The following is a 13,057-nucleotide window of genomic DNA, read 5'->3' as shown; positions in this document are numbered from 1 at the left end:
TATAGGTAGATATGAAATTACGATGCAAAGTATGGTTTTTCAAACTTAAAATGCAGAATATGACAATCTCCTCCCGTTTTTGAGATTTGCTGGGTAAGATAGATGGGGAAAGTGGATTAATGTTTGCATAGATAGGAGTATAAATGAGAGCAAGAAAGAAGGGATAGTTGTATGGGTGGATGACAGGATGGATAAAATGATGAATGGATATATGGATGATGGATGGATACATGGATGAACAGATAGGGGGAGAAGAGGATAGTATATAGATGGATGTGGATTTATAAAGAGATGTGAAAAGATTAAGAAAGGTGGATGATAAATTGTATGGGAGGGTGGATGGAAGAATATGTGGTTGATTGTACAGATGAAAAGATATGTGGTTGGATAAATGGATGGACAGGAGGATGGTTGGATGTGGGTGCATAATGGATGGACAGTGGATGGATAGATGTGTGAGCCCTGGAGGGACATAGGGTAAGATGGGTAGATAGTTGAATGGGTGGATGGAAGGATGTTTGGGAGGATGACTGAGAGTGTGAGTGAGTGGATGGATGAATGGGTGGATGGGTCCAGGTGGAAGGTGACTGGAAGATGACACATGGGTTAGTGGAGCCCAATAACAGCCCCACGGCTGGTTATTATTAGCTTTCGCTGAGCAGTCCTGATAAGAATCAAAAATCCACCTAAGGCACATGGATTTCCCTTCCCTTTCACGGCGAAAGAATGAGCTCTTCCTCTTTCCTCTGGGAAGAATCACAAGCTGCCCACCGTGGGCAGGAAAGCACCACTGTCCAGTGAAGGACCTGGCCACTGTCCCGGCTCCTCTCCCAGAAGATCCAGCTGCCTGTGAAACCCAGAGAGACGAGTTCCCCAGCTAGATTCAAAGAGAAACTTAGCGGAGAGGAGAGGCCAGAGGCTCATCCCCACGAGGAAAGGTTTCAGGACTCAGTCTTTCCCTTCTGCCTCCGGAGGCCGCGCTCCCCGCCGGCCGGAAAAGGAAGGTCGGCGCGCCCCGGGTGCACGGGGACCCCGCTGCCCTCCGGGCGGCCGCCCCGGCAGCCCCGCTTTACCGGCTCGGCGGAGAACGGGGCGGGGGCGGAGGGGCCAGCGCCAGGGAGAGCCGGTACGTCTTTAAACGTCTGCCGGCTGCTTAGTCACAGCCCCCTCGCTTGGGTGTGTCCTCTGCTCGCTCCCTCCCTCTTAGGTCACTCTCGGCCCTCGAATAAAAACTGCACCCAACTTCCGAGGCGCCCTCATTGCCAGCCGGACCCCAGCCTCCGACAGGTTCGGGCGCCCTCCTCCGCCCAGCGCTCCGGCCCCCGCCCAGCGCCCCAGCTCCACTCGCTTGCTCTCTCGGTCTCTCCGACGCCATGGACACGTTTTGGTGGCGCGCAGCCTGGGGACTCTGCCTCGTGCAGCTGAGCTTGGAGGTGCAGATTGGTGAGTGCCCGCCGCCGGGGCCGCGGGAGGGAGTGGCGGGCGCGGCCGGGACCCAGCCAGCAGCCGCGCGGGCTGAGTTGGCCCTTGGGGGCCGGAGTCGAGTGGGCGGCGAGCCGCGCGGATTTGGTTAAGGAGAGCAGGGCGAGGATTTGCGCTAAGCTGTTGGAGAGCCTGTCAGTGGGAAGCACCGTTTTGTTGAAAAGAGAAAGAACGAGGACAAGTTTACTGGGCAGGCTGCCGGCGCGCAGTTTTGGGTGAGGTCGATGGAGCGGGAGCACCAAGGCGGAAAGTAACTGTATTCCTGAGTGCGCGCAGCCCGTGTCTGGATGGAACAGGCTCCTGTGCCCAAGGGCGCTCGAAGTCAGGCGGGGCTGAGTACGGGCAGAGAAGGGCAGGGACCAGGGCTGGGACAGAGGCAGGGACTGGGGCAGGGGCAGGGGCTGGGCTGTTAGCGAGGTGGCCAGAGAGGTGGGCATAGTTGCCATGTGTGAGAGCTGGTGGCAGCGAGCTTTCCCGAGAGGAATCCTGGGTTCCTGCGGCTCCCTCACTGCGCCTGGCCTCCGAAGCTCTTACAGTTGGCCCCAGCTACTAAGGATCTTAGCACTTGTGGGAACTTGATTCAGCCCTGTGGTGAGGTTCTGGGTCGCCACGAGGTGCCAGGCTGGAGCAGGGAGTGTGAGTAGGAGAGGCAATGACTGGGCCAGCAGCTCCAAGCTTGCAACCTCCTGCTTCTGCCAATCAGTTAGGGGAAATCCAGACAGAAATGCTGCTCGGATTCCCTGCCCGGCAGCCTGGGAGCAGGAGGAACTTGGGCACCAGGGCTGCATCAGGGATCCTGGAGTTGGGGCTGCCAAGATCCCATCCCAACAGGGTCTGTGACTTTTGATGGCTGTGGAGGGCCTGGGGGTGGCTGCGTGTGAGGTATTCTGGCCAGGCTGAACTTCAAGCATTCCTTTTCTTTGTCTATATATATATATATATATATATATATATATATATATATATATATATATATATACAGATAATTACATGGCTGATTTGCTTATCACTCGCAGAATTAATTTTTCTTTTAAGAAGTGCCAGCTGGGTTGTTAAGACAGCTCAACCTATGGTTAATTCCACTCAGCAAGTATTTATTAAAACCAGTTCTGGGGTGTACCAAGAAAGTAAAAGACACCGTCTGACCTGGGTATTTTAGACTGAGGATAAGTGGGGATCTAGGATTTAGATTCCTGAAACAAACAAACAAACAAACAAACAAAATTAATCATAATAATAAATAATACTAGGGGTGGCAGCATTAGCCAGCATTTATTGTAACTTTCGTCACTGTGCCAGGCATCCCGCTAAATTCTTTACATCTCATTTTACCCTCTCCATGGCCCGGAGAGAAGTGTCGTGTCATTAGCCCTGTTGTACAGGAGGGAAACTGCAGCTCAAAGACGTTAAGTCACCTGCTAGTATTCACACAGCCGGAAGGACTGGTGCTCCTGTGAACCAGACCCCTTGGCCTGTGCTTAGTCAGGATATGTTAGGCTGTCCGTATGGCAGGGACAAACTTGGACAGGATTTTATGGAAGGAGGAGTGGGGTGGACAGGGGCCTTAGAGGAAGCTTCCAAAGGGAATGGGAGCTCCAAGGAGCCCTTAAAAGGCAGACATGCTTGAGATGAGAGAGAAAAGGGAAAGACTTTGGGGAGAGCCCTGAGCCTGCCCTCAGGGAAAGGGAGCCATGCTGGTGTCTCCGTGGCCTCCAGACAAGTTTCTTTGTCTGTTAATTTCCTATAATGTCTTCTGCTTTGTGAGGATTCTGACTCCTGACTCCTTCCACCCTGTATCACTGATTTTTCTAAAGGGCCCCGTCCCCAAATATTTGGCAATGTCCTGACCCTTGAAGTTCTCCCTGAGACCAGCCAGCTCACTCCTGCCTGCATTTTCATGGTCCCTTGGGTAGCGGTAATTCGGAGGAAGCACAAAAAAGTGCTAGTAGCAATAACCGCCTGGGCCCAGGCTTCCATGTGCTCATAAAGTTGTTTGAGAGGAACTGAGACTTGGACAGGAGACGTGACTTAACAGCGGGCTCGGGCTGGGGCTGGGGCTGGGCAGGCAGAGAGGGCAAGGAGAAAGAGAAGGCGGGGAGGCTCTGTGGCACCCCTCCAGTGGAGGCAGTAGGCTCCAGAGGACAGTGAAGAAACTTTGGAAAAAGGCAAGACTTTAGGGAGGAAGAAAAGTCCAGTCTTCATATTAGAAAGGAAGAAGTAGAGAAATGGCCAAATGTAGTGAAGCAGCATTGGACCCAGAATCTGTAACTTGGAGAACAGATACCTTGAACTAGGTGTCACATGTGGAAGGAAGAAGGTGGCCCTGGGCAGTGGGCACCTCCTTCTCCTTTCCTCTTTGGGTGAGAGGTCATTGCTAGGGAATTGCACTCCTGGCGTTTAGAAAGATGGATGTGTCTGAGAGCTCTTGGGGCTTGGGGGTGGCCTCTGAGCATTAGAGACCCCTCTTTCTGGGAGTTCCGGCTTTAGTCGTGTTTTCCCAGGTGAAGAAGCAAGGAAGCAAAACACCATCATTGCTGAGGTTAGCATTAGTTAATTCAGTTGTCCTCCACATACACAATGGACATCTTACTTCCTGCAAAGGCATGGTGCCAAGGAGGTATGTTTGAGGCTAGCAGCTAGTAGGGAAAGTTTCCATTTCTCCCTCACCGCCACCCCGCAATAGCCCCATGCAGGAGAGGGTGCTAAGCAGCATGAAATTCTTAGTTGACGACAAATCCCCTTTCATTCATTCAAGAAATATTTCTTGACTTATTGTTGTAGACTCAGAGACAGGGACTCTACAGATCATTCTGAAAAACCCCTTCTTTTTCCCACGGAGGAAACAGATCCTGAAAAAGAGAGAAGAGAGGAGAAGTCACTTTCCTCTCTTAGGCAGAGTGTAAGCCAAGGACATTTTCCAAACTTCGGGTCTCCAGAATACCTCTATCATCATGGGCTGTCATGAGCCGCACCTCTACCCACTTCAGTGGGCGGGGAAGGTGTGGTCTACCGATGGAGCAATGTTTGTTTCATGCCTTAAATGCTATCCTCAACACTCATTACAATTTTGTATTTTACTTCACAGTGTACCCAGTTTGAGTTTAATATAAGAATAATTATATAGATTTCTTATTATCAAGCAAAGTTGCTGCTCAGGGAAGAGTCTCTGTACCGTCCAGGGTCTCCTGGAGTGTTGCTGGACCCCTCGGAGGCACTCTGCTCCTGTAGCTTCCTGAGTCCCCAAGGAATTCAATTTACTGAGTACTGACTCTATGCTAGGCATTCAGCCAGGAGCTTAAGTAGGTTATCCTATATAAGCCTCACGATAGCCCTATGTACATTTAGCTCTCTCTTAGTTCCTTTTTCTAGATAAAGAAATTGAGGCTCAGGGAGATGGCATGACTTGCCCAAGGATGCACAGCTAGTGAGTGGTGGCGTTGGGGTCCCCCACTGTCTGACATCCCTCGGGTTAGACTCCAGGGCCTGTGTTCCTCTGGTTTGTTACTTAGCCTCTGGAGGACATTGGAAATTGTATGAGGCTGGCGAACACGAAGCCTGGTGTGAGTGGCTTTCCTCTCCCCCTGGCAGACTGAGGACTTTTGGCTGCCCTGCTCTGCCTTGGCCTGTCTCTCCCCAGGCCTGGCCACAGCTGTCCAGAGATGCCAACCTAGTTATTTGTAACTAAAATTAAACCAATTCCCTTATCAGAGTCCAGCTGCCCTTCTAGACATGCTCTCATTTGCAGGCTTGGTGAAAAGGGAGAGGCTGTTCCTTGTGTAAGAGACAAGTCAGGGCAGTGCCTTCTGCCTGGAAATTAAGAAAGAGGCCCTGTGGAGGCTCTGACCCTGTGAGCATTTTGAGTGCGATGACCCAGGAAGCTCCTTTGTCACATGTTCGGTGGAAACCCTCAGCGCTTAGCAGGTTGTATGTGCGCCAGTGAGGGAGAGTATTAAGGACCCTGGGATGGACTGATACGGTTCTCTAGAAAAATCAAGGCTCTTGAATGGAAAGCCATTGTGGGGCTCTCGGAGACATGTGGCCACCCAAATGAGATTTAAGATCCGCCTTCGGTGTCAGGCAGTTCCAGGCAGGGTTCCGTGATGGACAGGGGGTGATGGGAGGGGAGCCGACCTCTTCGGCCATCCATCCTGATCGGGGCTGGGCTGGGCTGTCCTTGTGTTTCACCAGCGCCTCCTTTTTAACCGACTCCACCCAGAGCCTGAAAGGGAAGTGGCTCTTGTGAAAGAAAGAGCTGCAGTAGGTGGCAGATGCTGTTGGACAGAGCTGTCCTCAAAGGGGACCTTTTCTGTCTCAGAGAAATTCTGAGGGGTTTGCACAGCAAGAAGCCGATGGCTCAATTTCCTTTGTGTCCCTGCTTGCATGGGAAATACACAAGTGTTCTTTAGAATGGGACCTCCGACCTTACATTGGAACCCCACTTGTCACTCACTTAGCAAATTGACCGTTTTCCTTAAAAAAGGTACTCCCTCAAAGCTGGCCAACAGGGGTTTGGGAAGCCAGCCTGATTCGCCGGAGTAAGGACGGGGTGTTTTCTAAAGTTTGTGGTTGTGGAATCTGGCTTGGCACAGACACTGGGACTGTGCGCTCCAGATTTTCCAGGAGAGTCAGGATTTCAAATGTGCCAGTACTCTACCAGTTGAAGCCTAGTGTATATTTTGACCAAATATCTATGCATTTTTCTACAAACAAATTCACGGCTTCGTGTGATTCAAAGTCAGAGACTTGCAAGGCTTTTTGCTTGAGTGAATTCATATCCATACAACTCCTTAATCAGTCTAGTGTCTGATTAAATTGATATTTGGTCCAGAAGACATGTACGTTTGGAGAGAAACATTTGTATTCCTCTGTTCTCCATCCATTTCTTGATCACCCCAATATGTGAAGAATCAAGAAAAGCAGCATATTGGATTCTCGGTTGCTTGATGTGGATATAGACACGTTGTGGGTGTGCTTGTAGGTATATATGCCTCTGAACACGTGTGTCTACACATAATTTGGGTATTGCTGGTCACTCGTGAAGCATTTATAAGGTGTCTTCTGTGGGTCCCACATTGTGTTGGGTACTACAGGGGAATTAAATGTGTGAGATGTGGGACTTATTTCCTAGAACCTATAGTTTTACACGTGTAACACAGTGCAATCGAGTGACAGCCTGTCCAACTGAGACCGTAAGGCTAACAGCATTGTCAAGCTGAGGCACAGCCAGGAGGGCTGGGGAATCAGTGATGGGGAAGAGGCGGCAATGTGGACAAGAGACAATTTGGGTATCTGAAGAGGGGATGAGTTAAAGGCGTGTATATTTCTGTTACCCTGCTATTAATTTATCCCCTCTCAAGTAAGTTCATTAACTGAATGATATAGTCAACAAGTGATTATGCATTGCCTATTGGATGCACACAGCGGTTGGGTCCCGAGAACTCACTGCCAGGGCACAGTCCTTGCTTCCGACTAGCTCACGGTCTAGCGTAGGGTTTCCTGGATAACAGCTGACTGTGCACCTCTGGTTTCCACACAATAGATTCTGGTAGTGCGCCCTCCTCCGAAGATGTGACAACCAAAATTGCCTCCAGACATTGCCAAATGAGGGGGAGGGGGTTAAAGTCACCGCCTGGTGTAATGGGATGGTGGCCAACTCTGTCTCTGACAATGTGGTATCTGGTTCCCATAGATCCCCAGTTAATTAGGCTAAAAGCTGCACAGGAAAATCAAGATAAAGAGCCATATTTATCTTTTAGGGCCAAGAGGTGCTAATGACTTTCACACTTCTCAATGGAGGAAAACCCCAAACCGGATCTGTCTTCTCTTATCTCTCTTCGGCAGTGCTGTGGGAGCCCCCTAACATCAGGCATCATATCGCATTCGTTTTTGTGGTCCCAGCTCCCAGTCATGGCCCATAGTTTTTACCAGTAACTGTGGAACTGAAATTAATATCTAGAATATAGAAATTACTACAGCCGTATATATGAAAGCATGCTGGAAAGTCTACCCAAGATGCCAAACGTTTATCTGTATGTGATAACGGTGGTAATGGCTGCCTCGTTCAGGACTGGGCTGAGAAGGGTGCTTGGCTGGCCAGCTGCCCACCACAGGGCTCGTGTTTGGTCTGCCGAGGGAGGGACATCGCCTGTCTATTTGTGGCTTTGGTGGCTGCTTGCTGTGGCTGGGGACGTCTGTCTGAGGACAGGGTTACTAGATTCTTGAGCTAAGAAGGGAGTGGGAGCCAGGCAGGATGATGATACCAACCCCCCAGTTTAAGCCTCAAAAGAAAACGCTCTGGAGCAGCGGCCCGCTTGGAGGTCTGGTTATTTTGGAGTTGCTGAGCTAAGGCTGGACTCCCTGGGTGAGAGGCCCACAGCCTTCCAACTCCCGCCTCCTGCTTCTAGAAGGTGTTGGCAGTCGGGAGAGAAGCAGGAGTACTTCAGAAGGCTCTTGCTCTTTCTGTAGGTCTCCTGCAGCTACTAAAGGTCTCCAGGGAAGCCTGACGTCGGAGGGGGAGCCATATTGGCAAACCATGCCTCCTCCCCACTGAGCTTGGCAAGTGTGAAGTTGTCCACAACGGGGGCGGTCCTGCCCACCCGTAGGTCAGCTGTCCCCTGGAGCTTGGGGACAGGGAGGCAAATACAAGAGGAGGGGTTGGTGTCATGGCGCAACAGAACCTCATGAAGCCGGATCTCCCTGAGTTTGTGGTGCACTGGCTGCCTGGGTGCGTCCTCCTGAGGCAGGTGTCCCTCCTAAGTGCAGGTGTGGGCACGCAGGTCCCAGGTAGGTGGGGAGGGGCTGAGTCACCAAGGAGGTGATTTGCAAAACTCAGGCACCCCCCACCCCCCAAACTTTCTCAAGTCTTCAGCTTTTGGGAGTAAACGTTAATTGCAAAACTCCGGGGAGAGAGAGATGACTCCCGTAGACCAGTAATTCTGAGCATTTGCTGTGGTGTCGTGGCCAGCCCCCTCGGGCTGTGCCTGACGTTCATCTTTCTTCCCCACACCCTGAGAGTTACAGCTCTTGTTCCTTTTGTGTTTGTTTCTTTGCCCCTAGTTGTATGTATTTGAGATACCATGACCTTTGCTAGTAATAACAGCAAACAGAGTGCTGACCACATGTTGGCACCACCTCAGTTGTTTCCCAAATACAAACTTGTTTAATCCACGCACTAACCTCGTGAATGAATGCTTTGATTATCCCTCTTTTACATATGAAGAAACTGAGGCGTAAAGAATTTAAGTAACTTGCCCAGGGCCACAGGGCGGGTGAGCGATGAAGCCGGGGTTCCACCCCAGGTGGTCCAGCTACGGGGCTCATGCCCTTGGTCACTGCGTTGCTGTGCCACCCTTAGTGTATCAGGATGTCAGGGCATCCCAGAAACCCGTATGACGGTACCTGATAGTACGCCGGTTGTCTTCACAAACTCCGTTCAGGAATCTGACGTGGGCAGGATCGTAACATCCACAGAGCTGGTTTTGCTCTCCCTTTCTACCATGATGTCGCAGGAGAAGGCTGGAATTGCACATATGAAGGAGAAAGAAGTTGTAATGGAAACTTCTTCCCGTTCGTCTTCTGAGTGACTCATTCATTCCAACTCCTGGACAGAAGTTCTGCTTTCTTCTATACGGGCTGATGGGGTAGGGGGTGGGGACTTAGAGACGGGTTAGGATTGAAAAGGATGGTGAATTGAGTTGTTTGTTCAACTGGATGGAAGATGAAGATTGCTGACTGGTACTGCTCCATCATCTGGGACTTTGGATCGTAACAGGATACAGTTGGGAAATGAGCCCATCAAATAGCAGCAAAAATGTTTGCCCTCAGCTTAAGGGTCTTTAGTGTCAGGGCCTCTCTCTACTGGCTAGAACTGGTGAGGGAAGGAGGGGGCTCTGAGAGCAAAGGCTGTCAAATCAGACTACCCTCACCCTGGGTACCAGGAATGAGCAAAAGCTAGAGGTGAGCTGCATCCCTTCTTCCGAGCCCCAGCGCAAACCAGAGGCCTGGCTTCTGCTTGGCCCCAGCAGGTGACCTTTGCGTGGGGGGAGGGGAAGGAGGTAGAGAGCATTTTCTCCAGAGGGCTCTGCCTGAGGAACAAGCCACCCTGGAAGCAAGGAGGCAAAGCCCCCTGGAGACATCTGACTCTGTTTTCAAGAAGGGACCTGAGCCTTTGGCCCCAGGGCAGAGATTCAACCCAGATCCCCATCTGTTTCATTTTCAGTACATCTCTTTGCACTTGAGCAGGTCTGCAATGCCTTCTAGAAGAAACCACATAACCATCATGGATCTAGGCAGTGTCTTTTTCTACTTCCTCTCTCAAAGAGAACCCACCAAGGTATTAGAGAAGATGGTAAGGCCTCTTCACAAGTGTTCACCGTTTTGCAAACTGAGACACCAGGGAAAAATGAACAAGTCCATGCAGCTCATACCTGGTCTCCTGCCTTTGGCCTAGAAGGTCATTTCTAGGCCCAGGCCCTGGCCCCAGTCTTCGTACACTCCAAAAGCATTAAACGATTATCTACTGTTTACCAGTCAGATGTTGACATTGTTGAAGGTGTCCAGTCCACGAAGCAGGTTCCAGCAGAGCTGAGCACTACCTTACAGTCTGCAGGTGACCAGTGGATGTCACCGAATCAGCCCCGCAGCCACCAGTAAGTTTCAGGGCCACATTTCCCTGAAAGGGGAGGACAAGGGTTCAGGTACCCACCAGAGTGCTGGGCACACAGATGCAAGCCAGAGTTTGGAGAGAGAAGTAACATTGTCATAGAAGTCTCCTGCCCAGAAGTCCTTCGTAGGGGGTCCTCTGTGGTGGGACTGGTTATCAGTGTCAGCCTTAGGGGTCAAGTACGTCCCTCTAGACTTCCCAGAGTGACTTTTACTTTTCCCTGCTGTCTTCTAGTTGTTTCGCCCTGATAATTCCTAAAACCTTCACAAGCATATCTTTACTAAAAAAGATGTTCAAGGGATGCCTTTGAGCTATATTATGATAATCTGTTCTATTTTACAGATGAGCATATAAGTGCCTTACAGAATAATCTCATGCATTGTTGTACATTTATGGACATTAATACAATTTTGTATCGTTGTAGTCCCCAGCTGTCAGTTCCTCAGTTATAGTACGTGTTCAGTAAATACTGGACGACTGAATGAGTAAAATTTCTAGATTTGGCTAGCAAAGCCATCTCTATCGTTTACCTTCTGTGATTTTTTTTTTAATAGTTTCTGGCTAATACGTTTGCGCCCTTTCTCTTCTTTCTGGTCTCTAGAAAGCTTCTTCTTCTTCTTCTTTTTCTTCCTAGGGTCTCATGTACTGATCCTCAAATCTCCTTGAAATCACCTTTGTCTGCCTTCTCTCTCATTTGAGTGTATCTTTCTTCACATTTGACATGTCAGGCAAGGCAGGGGAGATTTAGAGCTCATTGGGTTTGTGTCCAGTGGACCAGAACAGAACTTGATTTCCTAGAGGTCTGTCTGCCTCTCTGCCCCAGTGCTCCCCTCCCAATCTGGTCTTGTGTACAAAGAACCCCAAGTTGCAAAGTCATGTTCTTAACAACACTCAGAGAAAAGAGGTTGGCTTTTTGGTCACTGATAAAATAAAAAGGGAGAAGTTGTTTCTTTCCATGGTTTAAAGACCTTCCGTACCAAACCAGCTGTTTCCTGTGATGTGATGGAAACGAGGAGGCTGGCTTTGGAGGAGGACCATGTAGAAGGAGTCAGGGCTTTGAAACAAGACAGACCCCAGGTTGATTCTCCTTCCTGCCACTGAAGAGCAGCGTGAGACCCTGTGGTTGCACACGCTGAGTGTCTAGAACAACGTTCAGCACGTAGTATCTGAAGCTCAGGGTCTAGTACATAGAAGGTGCCTCAAGAGCAAAAATGACTATGACATTTTAGTTACTCTCTGTTTCTGATTTGACTATGTGATGCCGAACCAATCATTTCACCCCGATTTGCCTCCAGTTTCCCACATGTAAAATGAGACAACAGGATTCTTGTAAGCTCCTTTTCAGACCTCCTGTTCTATAAATCCATCATTCTGTGGGCCTGTGAATGCCTAAGCCTCATAAAACTGAATGGAAAGAGTAACATGACTATAAGGCAGTGCCGCCCTCCCCCCACCACAACACACAAAAGTGATGCCTGGTTTGTATCAAATATCACAAGTGAATTATTAATCCACACCAGAAGCAACCAGCGAATGGACCCAGATACACTCTAAACTCCAATGGGCAAGAATGACTCTTGGGCCAAGGTGCTTTGCTCAGAGGACTCCACCGAATCCTCCTGACCACTGACAGGAGAGCAGATGGAGAAGCTTGCAGCAGAGAGGTTAGCACCAGGTCTCAGTCACACAGCGACAACCACAAGAAGCCAGTCCTGGGATTAGCTACAGGATCTGAACGCAAGATGCTTTACTCTGAACCAACATTACTTCAAGATGCCAGAAATGCCAACTCCTGAAGAAGAGAAAAGATTATATCCTTCACTCTGAAAGCTCCATGAACACCTTGGATTTCTTGGCTTCCCTCAAGGGGACCCTGGGATGCGTTGGTGCAAAATGGGCCACAATGTTCAGACAAAGCAGTGCTTAGAGGGCGAGATAACTAGGGTGGCCATGGGAATCTGAAGAGAAAAAAAAAAATAGTCAACCAACACAAGCAAAAAACAAATGTATATATTGGTGTGTGTGTATATACACACACACACACGCCAAAGCACTGGGCAAGGCAGGCCTTTGGGATGGTGAGTTGCTACTTCTATGGAGAACCTTCCAGATTCCTACTAAGATACTTATTTCTTTTTCATGAAACTAGAGAAGCTCTTCTTGCTCACTGCGGGTTGGTGGGGAGCAGGGAGGGAGGGAAGAAAGAAAGAAAAAGGAGGTTATGAAGACTACGTTACTTAGGTGTTTGCCAAAGCGGAGAGTCAGAGACCGTATGCCCTGCTGGGGTTCTGACCTTCTGTCAGTCCCTGAAAATCCTCATCAGATCACAGTCCACCCTGGGTGGACTCGTTTCATATCAGTCTTAGAAGCCGCCGACCAGAAGTTGAAAGATGACACCATAGTCAGTGGCCTTAGTGATCACTGGGTACGCTTCAGTCATCTGTATCTCCAGCCAGTCCCCCAGACACAGAGTTCTAGGAGAAGTGAGAACCACGTGTGGCCAGCAGGGACCACATTTCTCCCTCTTAGTCACAGGATGACTGTGGGCAAGATTCTGCCTTTTTTGTTTGCTTCTGTTTCCCCAGTTGTAAAATGGGGATAGACTCACCAATTCAATGCACTAAAATCTATTCTGTGATTGGCACTGTGGAAAGAAGTGAGGGAATTAGAAGACATAGTTTCTGTCCTCACAGAGCTTACAGTTTGGTGAAAGAAAAGCAAACAGGTGAATTATACAAGAAAGCAGACATCTCCAGGAGTGGCAATTGTAGAGGATGGCATCATGGAAGGAGTGAGATTTGAGGATGAATTGAGCATGGGAAGGGAGATGGACAGAGAGAGGGGAGCAGCCCAAGCAAATGTAAAGGATGAGCTGAAAATTTAAAGTGGGAGAAATAAGTATGGCCTGACTCG

The 13,057-nt window shown here is 49.6% G+C and overlaps 1 protein-coding gene across 15 annotated transcripts in view; it reads left to right on the top strand.

Annotated features, from left to right (window-relative positions):
- Positions 1–1,004: 1,004 nt before the first annotated feature.
- CD44 (CD44 molecule (IN blood group)) overlaps positions 1,005–13,057 on the top strand; it is an 82,866-nt gene continuing 70,813 nt past the window's right edge. For 2 of the 15 annotated variants that reach the window (XM_045523946.2, XM_010964679.3), the window contains exon 1: positions 1,010–1,443. In XM_045523946.2, the coding sequence (XP_045379902.1) occupies positions 1,374–1,443 (70 nt within the window). In that variant the 5' untranslated portion in view covers positions 1,010–1,373. Of the gene's footprint in view, positions 1,444–13,057 lie in introns of all 15 variants that reach the window. The other 13 variants (XM_045523950.2, XM_045523948.2, XM_045523945.2 and 10 more) reach the window with 12 other exon arrangements.

Source organism: Camelus bactrianus, chromosome 10, assembly GCF_048773025.1.
Source record: "Camelus bactrianus isolate YW-2024 breed Bactrian camel chromosome 10, ASM4877302v1, whole genome shotgun sequence".
Taxonomy (NCBI): domain Eukaryota; kingdom Metazoa; phylum Chordata; class Mammalia; order Artiodactyla; family Camelidae; genus Camelus; species Camelus bactrianus.
The sequence above is the reverse complement of the archived record's forward strand: the minus strand, read 5'-3'. Positions and strand labels throughout refer to the sequence as shown.